The 18051-nt window shown below is 44.8% G+C and overlaps 1 protein-coding gene across 1 annotated transcript; it reads left to right on the plus strand.

The window, feature by feature from the left end:
• Positions 1–13644: 13644 nt before the first annotated feature.
• On the plus strand, positions 13645–17711 carry il11a (interleukin 11a; the record flags this gene model as incomplete). Its single annotated transcript, XM_046044548.1, has 4 exons — positions 13645–13806; positions 16656–16751; positions 16895–17056; positions 17215–17711. Coding segments are annotated over 4 exons (600 nt in total), but the record flags the coding sequence as incomplete, so codon positions are not given.
• Positions 17712–18051: the final 340 nt, after the last annotated feature.

The raw sequence follows: 18051 nt of genomic DNA on the forward strand, positions 1-18051 counted from the left end.
GAATTGCTTGACTAAGGAGGCAATCACAAAACTGCTCCAAAGGCACATTCTCATTTCCTGTAATAATGGTAGCAAAGGGTCATGACTCAAGCAAGCAAATGAGACAACCACACACAAAGGTTACCTTTACCAAGGTAAGCTGTCGTAAAGGCCAAAGCTGGTGACTTAAGAGCAGGGAATATTTTAATTTCCCTTTGGTTGATGTGACACACTCAAGTGGTCTGATTGGTAGGTTTTCCCATTTCATTAATGCGGTACTATCCCCTGGCTCTATAAAAAAAAAAGTCCAACTCATTAAGCATATATTAGCAAGTGGCTGTCATGAGCAGGGTGTAGACAGGTGATATCATCAACAGGAGTGACTAACAGCTTAAGCTGAACTTGAACTGTCACAATTTTGTAATATCCAATTTCACCGTCTAGTCAGCCAGACGTCTTTAGAAAACAATTCACTACTTTCTTTGTTTTGAGAGTAAAGCTCTGCGACGTCTCCACAAACTCTGACGAAGTTATCATGCTCCTCCTTTGGCGCCTGACCAAATGGCTTCCTTTCTTCCGGTCAGCTTCTAAGATGAATTCCTTTACGGTAAAAAAGCTCAAAAAAACATCAGTCTCATGAGAGACCCCGGCTTACATCATCACTGTTGCCTCGTGCTGGTGTGTCTCCCCAATTTCTTACTGTGCTGTCATCAAAAAACATGCCATTGAGAAAGACTAGTTATAGATTATGAATCATGGCTCCCTGTGGTTACATTTATCAATTAAGTGATTGTTATCACTCTCATTTGAAATTCAATGTGGTGTATGAGTGAGAGTGAGACTGTGTTTGTGTGCTAATTTCAACTTTCCAGTGATGTCAAACAGATGTATTCTGTAGCTTTATAATTAAACACAGATGGGGTTCAGATTGGTATGGGTCCATCCTGATTGTTTGATTTTACAATAGTCTGTGATACAATACGGTGACCAAAGTCTGAGTACTGGTAAGTAACATGTAAGGTTTAGTAAGCATGTGACACACAGTCTTCTGTGATCTCAATCACTGACACAGACAAAATGTCATACACACTTTCACCCAGAATTGCGCAGTCATACACACAACCTTTTTTCTCTGTCTCACACACACACACACACACACGTACCCACACACACACGTACCCATACACACACACACACACACAGAGATGCACTAAGTAGACTTCTTTACCCAGGTGCAGAGTCCCACACCTGTTGTAGCAGCTCTCTGTAATTAGCTCAACACAATTATCATTGGTGGATGGAGACGAGGGGGTGTTTATGAAGACAATGGGGCAGTTATTCTCTCCCTATCATCTCGTTCTCTCTCCCTGCTGTCGAGTAATGAAAGATTCTTCCCTTCTTCAAAGAGACGGAGTTTCCTACAAAACAGCTGAGTCAGAGGAGAAAAGAGAGAAGGATGAAAAGAAAAAGGAGAACAGTAGGGAGGCAAGCGCGGTAATGCAATGCTGCTGGTGTGAGGCCCAGTGGCCCACAGTGATTGTGTTCATTGTTGTTACACACAGGAGTCATTTTCAGGAACCAGAAAAGGCCCATGGCTCTTACACTTACAAGTAACAGCTACAACCTGGCACAGCCTCAGTATCTATTTGTGATCTGGTAACACTTTACCTGAGCCCTGCGTCATCCTAAAGCCCACAGTATAAGGAGGTTTTTCAAGTCATACGTCAGGGGAAAGGGCAGAATACGATGACTGTAGGGCTACTGATGGAGGTTGTGAGACACGTTTTATCAGGAAATTGGAGGGGAAAGTGTGAGGGTTAGTCCATATAGTCATCATTACCAAATATTGCAGGATCTGGTTTCTTGGTTTCTTATACCACTGAGGACCTAACTTGTTTGTTTTTTTAATCCTGGTCTCACAAGCCAAGGGGAGCAATTTTACTTTTATGAGTGTGACTCCCAAGAAATCAGGCTAAATTTCTCTTAGACTGGCAATATTTGAGGACCTGGCTATAGGAGACACAGTCACCAAAGAGTCAGCTCTAGTCTGAAACAAAGCGAGAGTGGAATATTGTGCATGGTTCTGGGCTAAGTCCTGTGTTAAGGCCAAGAAGGAAACAAGGAAGCAGGGGAATCTCTGTTAATTCATAGACAGACAAAAAGACAGACTGGGGGTGTAGGAATCTGCATGAGGTTTGAGACAAGTGGTGAGAAGGTCAGAGGTGCCAGGAGGGAAATCAGTCACATGCAGACAGACGACAGACTGTGGCTGAGGTGGATGAGGTGGACAGCGGGGCCTCAGTGAGATGACTAAAAGGCCAAGAGAAAAGCCTTGGTCTTCCTTAAGGCAGGGATCTGTTTTCTCCTGGTTACGTCACCCGAACGTGAAATGCACACATAAACCTTTTTTTTTTGGGTGCGCTTCATGCATGCATGCCCCTACACACAAATGCACACAGGCACATGCAGGGGTATAAAAGAACCCCTGTGAGGTCAGATCCACCGGGCTGAGGCTGTCCACTGTTAGTAGGACTAGCCAGCTAAGCCTCACAGTCTCACTGGCAGCTACCACCACCACCACCAACCACTGTACCCTGCCTTGCCCTGCCCTGCCCTGCCCTGACCCGGCCTTCTCTCTACTGGCGGCTGTCTGTCCTGCTGCTGCTGCTGGTTCTCCGGGGGAAGCGGTGTGTTTACATGTGTGCATTTGAATTTGGGACAGGGCCGGTGCCACCAATTTGGAACTGGTGGTCTTTTCCTCTTTTCCAAAATGTCCTCATCTACCTTTTCCCTCTTTTCCTCGTCTTTCCTCCTGTTTTCCTGCCTCTCTCTCTCTCGCTCTCTCTCATTCTCACTCAGTATGTTTCTCTCGGGCCGGGGGGCCTGTGGGCCTGTGGGTAGGGGCCTTATTCCATCAGCCTGGGGCTTCTGTCAGAGGCTTGTTCCATTTTGCGTCATGGTGTTGACTGAGCGGACCCCACACTTAACTCCCATAGAGCTATGGGGTTGGGCGGCAGGGCTGCCGGCACAGGCTAACGCAGCCCCGTGTTCAGCGTGGTAATCTGATGGCCATGTTTATTTTATGCAGCTCTCCTTTGATGGAGCAGAAAAAGTCTTTGGGCTTTTTGTTTCAGCATTTTCACTGCCAGGTCAGAGGTGCTCGCCGTGGTTACGCTCAGGAAGAATAATATTTGCCCTCATATTCGCTCCAAACAGGCTTTTTTCCATATTAGTGTCAGGGATACTCTCTGGGTTTCTGCCTTCCACTGATTCGGCACATTGGAGGTGAAGGGTGGTGGGGGACCGCACCTCAAAAGCATCGCTCCCTGGAGGATAACGGGGGTGTTTTACAGGTTGTCCCCAGGGTCTGTTCCTATACCCCTGAGTGAACCCCCGTCACACTCAGCTGCGGAGCTGAGAGACAGCCCTGCAGCCATATATATATAAGTCCCAGTAGTGAAGGAAAACACACACATAAACACATGAAAACACTCTCCCTCCTGCTTGGCTGCCCCGGACTCCACCTCAGCTGTCAGTCGTCCAAACCTCCCAGGGGTGCGTTTTAATGGAGTTACCAAAAAAACAGTTACCTCTCCTTGTCTGCCTTTGCCTTTCACTGCTTCGCCTCAAAACTCACACACCCACCTATCTGCCTTGTGTCAGCTGTTTCAGATGGGTCGAAAAGCCAGGGAACCGCACAAAGTCATTATATGAGGTTTTGACCTAAACGTACAAGACAGAGACAGAACTGTCCACATTCACTGGATTGGATTCTGACCCCAATTTGTTCTGTACAACCACACTATAAAGTACAAATAAAGTCACAATCACAATGTTCTGCACTTACGGTGTCTCTGTTGAGCTTTACAATGTTGATCTGACCTGGGAAAGTGTTCTCTGAGTGGCGACTTACAGGACTCGCTTTTCATGCAAGAATGTTTTTACTTTGAAGATTAATTAGTATGTAGCTTTTGAGAGAAGAAGCCCAGATTGTGGCCAGATTATTGTTTATCTATCTTCAATTGTGCTATTGTAACTGGCCATGGTCCATGCTGTGATCATGATATTAGAGGAATGAATCATTGTCATAGAAGATAGGACACCCTGGGGAGTTTTATATGGATAATGTTTCATTTCCTTCTAGGCTGTTCATTATTAATGGTCTGAATACAGAAAAGACTGGGTTTAGGCCAGATAGGAACAATAAGCACACATGCACACACCAGCATGCATAAACAGAAACTAGATCACCATCAACCCTCCTTTACACATCTTATCTTTCCATTGGAGATGAATAGAAAACCATGTACAGGAAGGTTTACACTTCCTGCCCTCCTCCATATATCCCATTATCCACCTTTATGTTCTAACACATTAGGCATGTTTCTGGCCTCCCGTGTGACTGTGAGGTATGTGCTTACTCACAGATGAAGGAGCCTAAACTCTGATGTAATCCAGGGGAAACAAGGAAATGAGAGTGGAGGGGACTACCCTGGAGGTAGGTAATCCAATCCCTCCTAGTGCAATATAGCAGCTCAAAACAATTACCGTCTGGTTGCTCCCAAATCAGCCCCAGAAGCCAGACAAATGGGGTGTAGACTTGACTTGTTAGCAGACATTGATGTCAAGTCAGATTTCGTACGTTACTACAGAAGGGAAGCTAATCTGGATCAGGGTTTGACAATGTTGCGTTCGCTGTTCAAACTGAGCTTGAAAGCCTCTGCAGATGGCACAGTGCGGGAGGTGGTAGAAAAGCCGGGTCAGTGAGTCATAAAGAGGTGCTGTCAGTCAAGCCAGAAATCTGCCTATGTGCTGTGTGTGTGTCCTCCTCTTCCCACTTACCCAATCAGGGGCTGATTAAAGGGGTTCGCCTTTCCTGTGACATGCCTCTATCTCTATTCCCTCTTCCTGTCCCGCAGTTGTCCCTCATTCTCACCCAACACCCTTTAGATGGGTGATAGTCTGTTTTACGTCTTTGCTATCGCTATCTTTGTTCAGTCGCTTTCTTCCATGGAATCACTTTGTGTTTTTCTAATCCCACCTCTGTTGTTGGTCATTGGCTCTTTTCTCCATGACTGTCCCACCTATCTCTCTCCCAACCCATCCTAGTCTTTTCTTTTCTCTTTTCATATGTCACCATCCCATCCTCGTCATCACTCTCAGTTTCCAAGGATAGCTGCTGTCACTGTGTTTATTGTCTCTGTGTCAAACCTGGACTTATATCGGTCCAGGCAACCTGCTCCATCCCCTCCTGCCCCACATTTTTGTCGTCATCGCTTTTATTTCTCCCCAGTTATTGTCCATGTGCCTGTTGTTTCTGGGCTTTTAGTCCGGTCTGCTGCAGGGAATTTCCTTCTTATCGCTTACTGGGCCATTCCTTGCATTCCTGGCATGCTTCCTGGCACTAACGGGGGTCCAGCCAGATGCGAGGGCGTCACTAATACAAGGCAGACGCTGAGGCCAACTGACACCATTCATGTATCCAGCGGTGACCTTCTGATGAGAATGGACAGTGTGATTGATGAACCAAAAGAGGATGAGGAGCCAGGGAGAAAAGGGAGGGAGAGATATAAAAAGACAGTGGCGATGGGGGTGTAATGGTAATGTGTGTGAACTTGGTGCCAAAAATAGAAATTACTGGATAGCTTTCATTTCTAAGTCCTTGACTCACAAATTGTTATTGATAAAAGACGACATGTAAGGTATTTAAATATCTCCCGACAGAGCGATTTGTGGCTAATTGGGAACAGCAGGGGGTCAAAGTGCACTTAAACACTGGGAACAAGAATAGAGAGATTAGAATAACTTTCATGTCATTCCTCTTAGTAACAGACCTCCCAGGATAAAGGTGGTTCTCTAACTGCACACTAAATAAAGATATTGTGAGTTCCCATAATGAAGGTCAAGAAAATAAAACTGGAGAGATGTTGGGCTTGTGACAGGTCGTGGAGATGTACAAGTAAATGATGGCCCTGACTTGTCAGCTGGAGATAATGATAATGGTGGTTACAAAGAATGCACGCAAACACATTACTTCCATATCTTTCTCTCACTATTCTAGAGATAAGATAGTCTGTCCAAGAAGTATGAGGGATAGATAGTTCACAGTTTATATAAACATTTACAGTAAATGTTTTCTTTCCCCATGAGAATGCAAAAAAACGGAACTGCGATACGACAAGAACTGCAGAAATCTCAATCAAAAATAAGGAAGACAGTGTATCTTCTGTACTGTGTTTTCACCGCTTTAAGTCAAAGTCACTTCAAACCAAAGTTGACATTTCAGTGAACTTGAGGTCCGCTTCCCCTCCCTGTGCGGTCAAAGCACAGCCTACTCAATGTGGAGAGAAGCCTTTTTCATTTCCAAACATTTTCAAATGCACTCAGCCTCCAAACTGTTGTACTCGGCTCCCTGATCCCCGTCTGTACGTTATTTCAAAACATAAACAGAGACAACATGCGGATATGAAATTTCCTTTCCTGTGTTTGCACTTAGTTATGATGAAATTTACACACTCTGCATGGCTGACGCACAGGAAGTGGTCGGCGGAAGGACGGTAGAATCAATACAGCTGCCCATGTGCTCTGTTATAAGTTGTGTTATCTGCTATCATTGTTATGGGAGGTTGATTTATGATTGTCAGCGCGTAATGAGCGTTAATTTAATGAACGGACAGTGATGGAGGGGCCTGATGTGCGTCAGCATTGACAGAAACAGCCAGGCCATGTCAGGTTAAAGGGGGTAGTGGGTTATAAATTGTTTTAAATGCTAGAGTAAACTGTCTAACAGACGTAAGCATATGTGTGTTTCTGCGAGTTGGTGTGTATGTGTGTGTCCATCTGTCTGCAAAAGGGCATCCTCCCACCCCCCATGTGACTGAGGTCACGTCATGTTAACAAAGTAGTAGGGCAAACTGCGCCGTCACACAAGTCCTCTTCCTTTTGTCCTTCGCTCCCCTCACTCTTTCCCGGTCGTTTCTCCAGGCCCCCTCTACCCCCTTACACACACACACAGCCCTCCCCGTTTCGCCAGAGAGTTTGTCAGCAGCTCTCAGCTTCCGTAGAATAACACGACAACAGGCTCAGTGTGTGGCTGACGCAGACGCATGGCGCGCCGGCAAGTAGTGGTCAGCTCTGATACAGTATGCATCCCTCACAGACAGACACACACATACACACAGACATAGTAACTCACCACAGAAACGGTGCAAGGCTGACAAAGGGACAGAGAATGCACAAGTAATGTCTCCTGGATAACTATTCTGGACGCTGAGGAATGCACCAAAAATAGCACACTCACCTTCACTTTCACTCTTTTTCTTTCACTTTTCTGAAAACTTCTCTGCAGGGTCACCAGTGCAGAGATACTGCAGTAGAATTCACCGTTTACATGCACATGTTTGATTACATTTGCTTTCATTGTTTAAAACTTGTGCTATTTATGTTTCTTTGACCAGCAGGAGAGAGAGTGTGTGAAGCGAGTGCGTGCGTGAAAGAGAAAGAACGAGGGAGCTGAGGGGAAGCACTTTGAAAGGAGGAAGAGATGGGGAGAGAGAGGGATGCAGACAGGACACGCAATGACAGGAGAGGAAAGAATGTTTAGGGCGACTGAGAATGGCGGTGAGAGGAGCGCGGGGGGGGGTGGAGAAAACGGGAGCTCTGAGACAGGCTTGGGCTCTCCAGTGTATTAACACTAGTCTGAGATTGAGGGAGCAAGCAGGGTAGATGGAAAGAGTGTTTGCACAGTAAAAAGTTCCTTTTGCGTGGGCTGCTTGCTTCCCGCTGCACCCCCACCCCCTTCCTCTTCTCCTTCTCACACTCTGTCTGTGACCTATTGCTTCAACTAGTTCATTCAGAGATTTCCTCACTGGCAGACGCAAAACGGGCTTGGACGCAGTGAGAGCGAGAGGGGAACGTGAGCAGGTGAGCAACGCAGAGTCAGAGAGGGAGAAGGTTTCGGCTGACTGTCGCTGTTACACATGCATGAGCGCACACACGCGCGCATACAAACTCATACACTGTGTTTTGTCACATACCATAGCATTTGGTTTCCAAACCAAATTTTGTCTCGTAAATGTTTAATGGAGAGCTGATTTTGAGCATTTTGCTCCCCCAGTTTCTGCCGACATGAGATGTTTTCCTCATGCTCTCCCTTTCATCCCTGCATCCTGTCCTTTGCACGGCTCTGTGAGCTGTACCAACGGAGGAAACCTGCAATAATGATGCTGGTTAATGTCCCCATTTAATGGTCTAATAAAAACGCAAAGCAACAGATGCACAACAGCCATATATGCCGCCAGTGGCCAGCTCACATGAAAAAGGAAGAGAGCAATTGACACGCATAATTAGTAAATCACGTCCACAGGGAGTTTTTTCAACTAAAGACTCGCGAGTGGATGGGGGGATGGAGGGGGGTGTTGAGAGTTCATAAATCCATTTGGAAGAGGACAACAGTGCTTTAACACTGATCACTGACAGTGAGAAAGAGAGAGTCAGAGACGTCACTTTATTGCCCAATGACTGCAGCCCCCTCCAGTGTGTCACTATTTCTTCCTCCTATCCCCCCAGAACTATTAACACACTCACTTGCTCTCTGACGCAGGTTGAAGTAAGGGGGCAAGCGGAGGGGAAAAGGGGGATGGGGCCATGATTGCGTTGGGTAGCGAGTAAGGGTAAGGTTACCATGACAATTCCCCAGATAGGATCCCGGCGGAATCGCGCACTTGGCAGCGAGCTGGAGAGAATGAATGGGGGACAGAATGACGGAGCAGAGAGGAAGAAGAGCGGAGGTGGTCACGGGGAAACTTGAAAGTGTATTAACAGTAATAGGTCGGACCTTTGGTTTTCCCTTTGAGCGTAATCTTCACGTTTGTTTACTCAAGCCCCGCTGGAATCCACTAGAGGAAATGAGGGTGCAACATAAAAATGGTGAATGTATTACTACTCCTTCTCCCATAATTCCTTTTACCATCAGAGCAGCGTTGCGTCACAGCCAATGCTTGCACTGTTTAGATGACACTCTGAGGTAAGCAGAACATGAAGGCTTAACCCTAAAATCCACAAGACTCCTTTATCATCCAACTGGACATGGAAATTAACCCACGGCAGCAAACTTTTATGGGAAAATCCACATTATCAGAACGTGCTGATTTGGTATTTGTTCACATAATCAGATTACAAGTCTAATGACACAAAAGTAAACAATGAACAAAAACCCCCAACATAAAAAAACAATCTATTCTTGCTCAAGCTCTTCCTTATCAGATAAATAAACTATGGAGTATATTACACTAACACTCACTCTGATGATAGTCTGTTTTACATGTTTGGTTGAGACAACTTTGTTCAAATCAAAGTTTTTAAAGTGGCGAATGAATCGTGCAGCTGTGGGGATTAACAGCCCAGCAAAAGGTGAGCAAAGAGTGTGAGGCATTCAAATCGAAGCCTGCGTAATAATGTGTGAATACATGCCGTGGCGCACAGGAAACCTACTGTAAAGCATGACCGAATTGAGTGAATCTTGTGTGAGTAAAGTTTGTCTGGCAGCGAGGCCTGGCAGGCCCTGTCACAGGTTCCCCTTCCTCTCTGATGTCTTTGAGGTCGTAGTCTGAGTGTCTCACTCTGTTTCTCCTCCTATGGTGGTTTACACAGATTGGTGATGTAATGGGTAGCATATGAAGGCCACACACAAACACATAGACGCACACACAAACACTGATGCTCATGCACGATATACAGACACCGCACTTATACCACCACATGCCCATAATTACACACATATACTGTACGCACACCCATTTACACAAACCCTGGATTCCCCCTTTTCCAACAGGCATGCGCCAGTGTGTGCTCGCTTTCTCACACAAAAAACAAACGTCTAAACAAAGATACATAACTGTTCTTCTTTTGCGCACTGATGCATGTGCGCACACACTGCCACAAACACACACACACACACACACACACACTTAAAGGGCACCCACCCAGTGTAGTGTGTGTGATCTGCGCTGGCGGATGGCCTAACAGAAGACTGTGCTTCAGAACCACCCAGGAGACCCCCATCATGAGAGGCAGCCCAGAGAGGGAATGAGGGAGAGTGACTAACTTCACTTTTTCTTTTCTTCTCTCCCCAGCTGTGTCTTCAAACGGCCCTTTGATGTGGGAAATTAAAAAGAGCGAGTGTGTCAATATCTCCCTACGTCCAACCACACTCATCTATTCCCTCTCCTTCTTCTCCTGCTCTCCTCCTTTCCCTGCTTTTCTTCTCTACTGTTGACCCGAGAAAACAGTGTGTGACCCTTTTTCACCACAACAACTGCGCCACCCACTCACTGCCACCAGGCCCTCATCATTTGGAGGGTGTTTGTTTGTCTGTGTAGGCCCACCACCGGACTGGCAACTCTGTGTGTATATGTGTATGAGTGTGCGAATGTGCGCATGCAAGGCCCACCACTAATTATTTTCTAACCACACCATGAGTGTATGTCTGTGAATGAGGGTCTCCTAATCTCACACCCAGACTCTAAAGCGCTTTCTTCCTTTTCCCTGGTCTCCCCCTTCTCATGCTTGCTTGCTCTCTTTCTGTGCGTGTCTGTGTGCGTGTGTGTGTGTGTGTCTGTAGTCAGGTCTCCATCCAAATGTAGCAACAAAAAAAAAATCACAATGCTAATTTATGTGCGTTTCCTATACAAATATCCAGAGTTGGTTCATCCAGATTTACAGGCCCTGATCGCCCAATCCGGTGCCATTATACCATCGCAGAAGAAGATGGGGACAGTCAAACTTCAAATGGTGGGGGGGCTTACAGTCACTGCTGCCCGCAGATCTGATGTTTTTGTCTGCTACCTTCTTTCCTCTCATCAGCAGACTGGAAGCTTCAAGTCACCTGCTTTGTGTGCATTATGATTAATTGGCTACGTCTGGCACTGTGTTGCATTTTCTTTAATCGTCACACCAACTTTTGAATGCCAGTCAAACCTTAAAAACGTTGCTATGATATTTTGAGGGTTTCCACTCAGGTGTTATAATTAAAACGTGCGCAAAAATAGGTGGATGTAAACGCACTTATTGACTTTCTTGTTAATATACAGTGTGTGTACAGTATGATGCATCAACTGTCCCTCTGTGATGACTGGAAACTAATTTTTGGCCTTTTCAATATAGTAGGCCACGCTTTACTGCACCTGACTGAGTGTTTCCAGGCTGCCTTGCTCTGCTCTCGTGTGTGTGTGAGTGTGACAGGGAGAGAAACATACAGAGTGTGAGAAATCATGTTGATGTGTGTACACTAGACGGTTATGTTTCCTCGTGTATCAGAGTGTGTGTTTCTAAACTAGAAAATGTCTTTTTGGTGTGTTTTCATTTATTAGAGCAGCATGTTTTCCTATGACACAGCGCATGTTGTGTGTGCATCCACATGCATGTTTTGTGTGCGTGTGTGTGTGTGTGTGTGTGTGTGTGTGTGTGTGTGTGTGTGTGTCTGCTGTATTGACCCCCATCAATCACCCCCTACCCTTCAGGTGTGTGTCTGTGTGAATGTCCTGTGGTGTGTTTGTGTGTGTGTATGTGTGTCCGCTTACTGTTTCTATGCAACACTTTCAGAGGCCCCTTGGTCTGGACAACACCTCTCTCCTGCTCCTATCCGTCTCTCACTCCTCACTCTTTCCTTCACCCTGGAGAGGGAGAGAAGGAGTGAAAAAAAGAGAGGAGGTGGGTGGGGGGGCAGTGGAAATAACAGGCTGCTGTCTCAGGAGGGGCTCTGAAAAAAAAGAGCAAGGGGTGAGAAAAGGAGGGAGTGAAATACGGGAGAGAAAAGGTGTTTGCTGTGCACATTAGCTGTAATACAGGGAATGTGGCATGTGTAGTCTAACAGGACCCTGACATAAATTAAAAAACACACTTTCCCTGACATTTCACCCTTGAATAGGGCACATAACACCAGCCAGCACAAGAAAAAGAAAGGGCAGGTAAAACTAGAGGCTCTGAAAGATACATGGTTACATGAGATATGCTGATACACATGAAAACAATGGGCTTTTTAAAACGTCTGCAGTGATAGACAGAGAGAGAGAGAGAGAGACAGGGGAAGAGATTTGGAGATGGAAAGATAAAAAGTAGGTAGATGGGACTGATTGGCGCAGGTAGCGGGATGCGACGGAGGAAGTGCTGGAGATAGCGACAGGACGGGACGGGAGAAAGTGATAGAGGAAAGAAAAAAAAACAACGGAACATTTTTTTTTAAGTTTCGCAAAGGGAGACAGCAGGCAGCAGGGAGGGGAGGAGGAAAGAGAGAGGAGGGAGAGAGCGAGCGCGCGCGCGCGAGAGAGAGAGCGTGTGTCTCTCAGTGTGTGTGTGTGTGTGTGTGTGTGTGTGTGTGTGTGTGTGTTTTTATGAATGAAGTGAGTCACTGCCGATGTGTCATAGGCCCGACGTCTTTATAAAGGAAGTTTTAAACAAGCCTAAACACTTCACTGCGCGCAAAAATTGGACTTAGCCTACCACACTCGCATCCCTCTCTGCATTTCTGTTGCCTCTCTCTCTCTCTCCAAACTGTCCAAGTGTCTCTCTGCCTTCAGCACTCCATAAAGACTACAAGGGGCTCATCTCAAACTTTTACCACAGACAGAAAAAGTTTGGCGATATTGACTTTTACCTTCCTTTCTCTCTGAGTGCCTCAGTCATCACTCTGCTCTCTCATTCATTCTCTCTCGACCTGACAACTTTCCTCCTCACTCTGACTTGAAGAGTGCGAAGAAGGAACCGGAGCACGTGACAATTTCCGGAGTTCAATTTATTTATTAATTTTCAATTTATTTATTTATCCACGTTTGTTTGCTGGTTTAACTACCCCTTGGATCCGAAACATTATGAAATGTAAGTCTTGTATGTATTTTATGTTCATTATTTCGTTCAGTTATTAATGATCATTTATGTTACAGCTTTGTTATAGGCCTATATTATTTCTAAACGCTATTTTTAAATTGTGGGTCTATAGGCTAACGTTTAGGCTTTCTGACTGTTGACAGATATTTTATCGTTCCAATACAGATTAAAATAAATCATTTATTTAGATTGATTTAAACAATTGCCTTGACATTCAGTATGGGCAATGTTATTCTCTGTTGATCCCTAAACTGTAAAAGTTACACTAGGACAGGAAGCTCAGATGCTCCTGCAGTGTTATTTTGGCAGTGATTCTTGTGGTTCACCTGTAATTATCAAGCATTCATCATTTCAACACCACTGTGGTCCCCTTTTAATACTTAGTCTACCTTGTATTTGAACTTGAAAGGAAAAGAATGAATGAGCTTACTGTTAGAGAGTTGACTTGGCTGGGTCCATATAATTCATACCACCAACTCAAGTACCTATCCAGTTGCAGGTGTGACAATCAGCAGCATTCATTGCGTTGCTTATGGTGAAGGAGTGATGGTGATATTCTTTGTCAAAGCTCAGCATTTAATGATTTAATGATTTGCATTCAGCCTGTGAAAACATGACTCTGACACTGAAGCTCTTAAGGATTCCTCTGCCAAGTCTGGAGCTATTGTTTATATTATGGTGCAATATCTTTCCCTGGAGCTGACAGCCTCGGCCTGAGGTCATTATCATTATGGCGAGATGACAGCGCCTCTCCACTAATTGCTTCTGTTTTGTTCTACCCTTACAGTGCTGCTCGACTCCTCCTCATCCCTCCTCTTCTCACTGCTATTGGCTCAACTGCCTGTGTTCACGTCTGCCTCTCCGGTACCACAGCGGCGGCCCACAGACATGGATAAACTGTCCAACCAGACCAAAAATCTAATGAAGCTCACCCAAGAGCTGCTGGTAAGTGAACATGACGTCATGATGATTACCATTCTCAGCTATTGATTGGAGGAGAGGCTAATGAGGCCCTAACTATCCTATGCTAATTGAATTGTTAGTGTGATTGTGGAAGAGGATGCCGGTTACAGCCTGTCCTCATTGAACTTTCCCTTAATTGGATTTTAGTGTTAAGGTTACCTTCCTCCTCCTCTAAGCACAACAAAGTCTGCACGCTGCTCCGTTGTCCTGGCTGAACTACACTGGGTTTGCACAGGAGTTGAGATTGACTTAAGCTGCTTTCATTGATGACAGACTGGCTGGAGTCCATCTGCATGCTTAGATCAGGGCAGCAAAAGCCTCAGGGGAGATTTGACTGAGTGATCTCACTTTTAATCCACGCTAGACTCGGAAGGGAGGGGAGGTCTGACTCAGCAACCTCCTGGTCTGCCTGGTCACCTGACTAGTGGTGGCACCAGGAAGATTGGTGGCTGGGCCAGTGCTTTTATCCAGTTCACTGAGTGTGCAATGAAATGAATCAATGTGTTATGGAATTAAGGAGAATGAACACACATTTACAGCGTTGGTATAGCAAAATACTTGAGGTGGTGAAGGGAAAAGAGAAGCAAAACAAAAAGTTCTAGGAATCAGTTTAATATCTCCCATCAAGACAAATTTAGAACTACATATCAACACCATGTCTGCATCCAGCTAACGCACAACTGCCAAGCATACCATCTGTGAAATGACAGCAAAGTATATCACATGCCTGTTTACATAGAAACATGTTTATGTTCTGCGGCTTGACTGTGGAAGTGAGGATGGAGTTGGAGGAGTTTTTTCTCCAATGAAATGTGAATCACTTGCACCGTACTGACAACTCTGGCCCGAAATCTCATTTTGTTGACAGTCAAGTTGGTAGGAAAATCAGATTTGAGAACTTGAGAACCAGCTGGTGATTGTGTATCAACAGTGTGTTTTAACAGGTGAAAAGAAAGCGGGGTCATATCTCTGCATCTTTGGTTACACCTGACTGATCTAGATTCTATTTTTGCATTATGCAAATCTTTAAACTCTTTTGTTCAGGGGATAAAATCAAAAATAGCCACATACTCTCTCTAGTCTTAGCCAGAAGATAGTGTTCAGAATGTGTGTGTGTGTGTGTGTGTGTGTGTGTGTGTGTGTGTGTGTGTGTGTGTGCGGGTTTGTTTATTTAGAACAATGTTACAGGCTATTGTGTAGCAGCAGTCTAACCTGGCACCCATATGTGAACAAACAGGCATTATCAAAGGGTGTTGGGGACAGTATTACACAGTGTTCAGTAACAAGGAAGATTTATTTTTAATTTTCTTTCCTTATTGTGTGGAATTCCACTAAAGCGAGGACAACGTTCGGAAAGATAAATAGAATGGGAATCCATGGAAAGTCCCTGCAAAAAAGCAATAAAACTGATGCTTTAAAGAGAGAGACGTGTGTGTGCACACACATAGGTCTATATAAGTTTTCCAACGCAATTCGTATGTGTGAGTGTTTGCATGCATATAGTATGGGTGCAAATGTGTTTATGTGTGCATGCATTTGTGTGTATGCGTGTTTGTGGCTGTGTGTGTGTCTGCATTGAGGGTTCTGTAAATAGTCATGGTTGTGTAGGTGCTGTGTTTAGTGTTTTGCTTTTGGTCGCCACAGCAAAGTGACTTGATAAAAATCAAAAAGATTTATCACATTCCAGTATTTGCATTCAGGAAGAAAAGGCTGGATGCTAAGTTCTGTCGGGTGAGGTCATGATCTACGATGGAGAGAGCAAGAAAAGGAGGATAAGAGGGAGAATTAAAGACTGAGAAAGATGGAGCAAAAACCACAAGAGATGAAGAGATCAGAGAGCCAACTAGATGACAAGCTAGTGGTGTATGTGTGTGCATGCATGCACATGTGCACGTGATGTTGTATGTGCTTGTGCACCTGGTATGAGACAGAGAGGAAATGGGAGAGAGAGGAGAGGGTAGGAAAGCAAGGGATGGAAGGGGACAAAAGCAAACGGAGACAAAACATTGGACCACAAACATAAGTGAGCTATTATGAAAGGCTGATGGAGAGACATGCGAGACAATGTGGCACATTCATCACATAAAAACATCAACACAAACAACTGGAGGCAAACAGCAAAGCAAGGAAAACACTGCATAACAGGTTAAGGAAGCATTAAGCACACACAACCTGTTTACACAAAACATTTCTCAGCACTCATCATCCTAATGTTGTTATGTTCCTCTTCTGAGTGGAAATGACGCATGGCACATCAGTCATCTCCATTTATCCCCATTCATTACTGAATCAGGCGTACATCTTTAATACTACATTGTACCACCTAAGAGCACAGCTGCCTTTGTAAGGTACAACTCCATAAACAGGCAGTCAGGTTGTTTATCCCCCTCTAGTGGCCATGAAGAGCACTACATCTGCCCTCTGGACTTAGTTTACAACACAACTAGCTGGGCAGCAGCACTGCGTCATTCCATCTTTTTATAGCTGTGACCCTGGAGTTTCCCTACAGCCCTGTGTTGTCTGTCCCACTTGGAGCTTTCTTAGTCACTGCATATGTTGTTATCCCTGTAGAAAACATCCTGTGGGTTCAGGTCATTTGCTCTTATTGTTGACATTTGGGGTGGCTGAATGTGGGTGAACTCACACTGACCCAATCAACCACACTCCCCTCAGTGAGAGCTACTGTCTCTAAGCACAGAAAAGAGTCATCCAATCGAGGTGCTAGACTAATACTTTCCCATGTTGCCGTGACTTGTCTCAGAATGAGTGAAATTGCGCTGATGCAAATTACTAACGGGCTGCTCTGTGTCTTGTTTTCTCTTTATCCACAGAGGGAGCATGCATTTGACTCAGACGTGGAGCCCCACAGGTTCAGGTCCCTGCCAGAAATGAGCAACAGATCAGCCAATGACCTCAACAATCTTGAGGTAATGCTCTGATAATGTGTTTGTGCGTGGCTGTGTGTTTGTGCATGCTTGTGAAGGGAGAGGGGATGGTCTGTTTCTATTCGCACAGTTAGATTTTGCCACACCCATGCTAACTCTCTAAAGTATGTCTGTGTTGTTTCCAGCTGAAGCCCACACTCTCTCAGCTGCATGCTGACCTGAAGCTGTATGAGCACCACTTTGAGTGGCTGAACAGGGTTTCAAAGAAGCACCACCACCCTGCAGTGCCCAAGCTTGTAGAGATGATCAGAGAGATGAAATCTCTTATCACCCTGCTGCACCGTCAGGTAAAGAGAGTTTCTCCTTTTCCTCAGTTGCCTTCAGTGTTTCATTTTATAATGTTACATGCACATTTTAGCAGGAAATCATGTAATTTTCTACAACAGTTTGCTATCACTTTAAAATTTACCTTGCAATAAATAAATGTTTTTAATCTCACCTACAGATGCAGAAAGTTGAAGCACCAAGGCTGACTCCGGCGACCCCGTCCCTCCCCCCTCATCTACCCTATCAGTTTGATGTCCTGCAGTCGAGCCATGAGCTTCTCCAACACTTCAAGCTCTTTTGTGATTGGGCATACAGAGCATTCGTCAGCCTCAAGCCAAAGGTCCCTGCAGTGCAATGATGATCCAAGCACATTAATTATTTTCCTTTTAACTACTTGGCTACAGAGCCAGTGAGGATACGTGGAGTCCAGCGTCAGCCAAAGGGGAATTAGGACCATGTCAGTGTGCACTGTTGTCAATAGCATCCTATAGGAGGCCCAAATGTCAAATAATGACATGTGTGTTGAAGAATGTGTCTTTCCATCAGAGCCAATAAGGATGCGCAATACTGCAGCCAGTTACAACCGTCAAGATCCCCGTTAAAAGCCAGTTTAACTACATGATTCCCTAAACTCTCCCCTTTAAGGCCTTGTTCATGACCATGTTATTTATGTATTTATTTATTTATTGACTGTTAGTAATTTATTTAATTTTATTTATTTGAAGTTGTAATGTGTCACTTCCATCTTTATTTTCTGTATTAACGTGAATTCATCAGTAATCTTAAATCTCTGTAATCTTTCTTTTTGTCTTGTCTCTCACTGATCCTCAAGAAAAACACAGTAGCACTTCCTGAACCTATAGCTCTGATAATGACTTTTGTTTAAACAAACGTATGCTACTTTGCATTTGTGTCTTTCTTCAGCGAATATTTCTTCCAGTAGATGTAGCATATATTCGGGATGGCCAAGGTTTTCACTATCTCTCACTTACAGTGCCCTTAAAGTAACCATTTT

The sequence above is a fragment of the Micropterus dolomieu genome, linkage group LG03 (assembly GCF_021292245.1).
Source record: "Micropterus dolomieu isolate WLL.071019.BEF.003 ecotype Adirondacks linkage group LG03, ASM2129224v1, whole genome shotgun sequence".
Taxonomy (NCBI): domain Eukaryota; kingdom Metazoa; phylum Chordata; class Actinopteri; order Centrarchiformes; family Centrarchidae; genus Micropterus; species Micropterus dolomieu.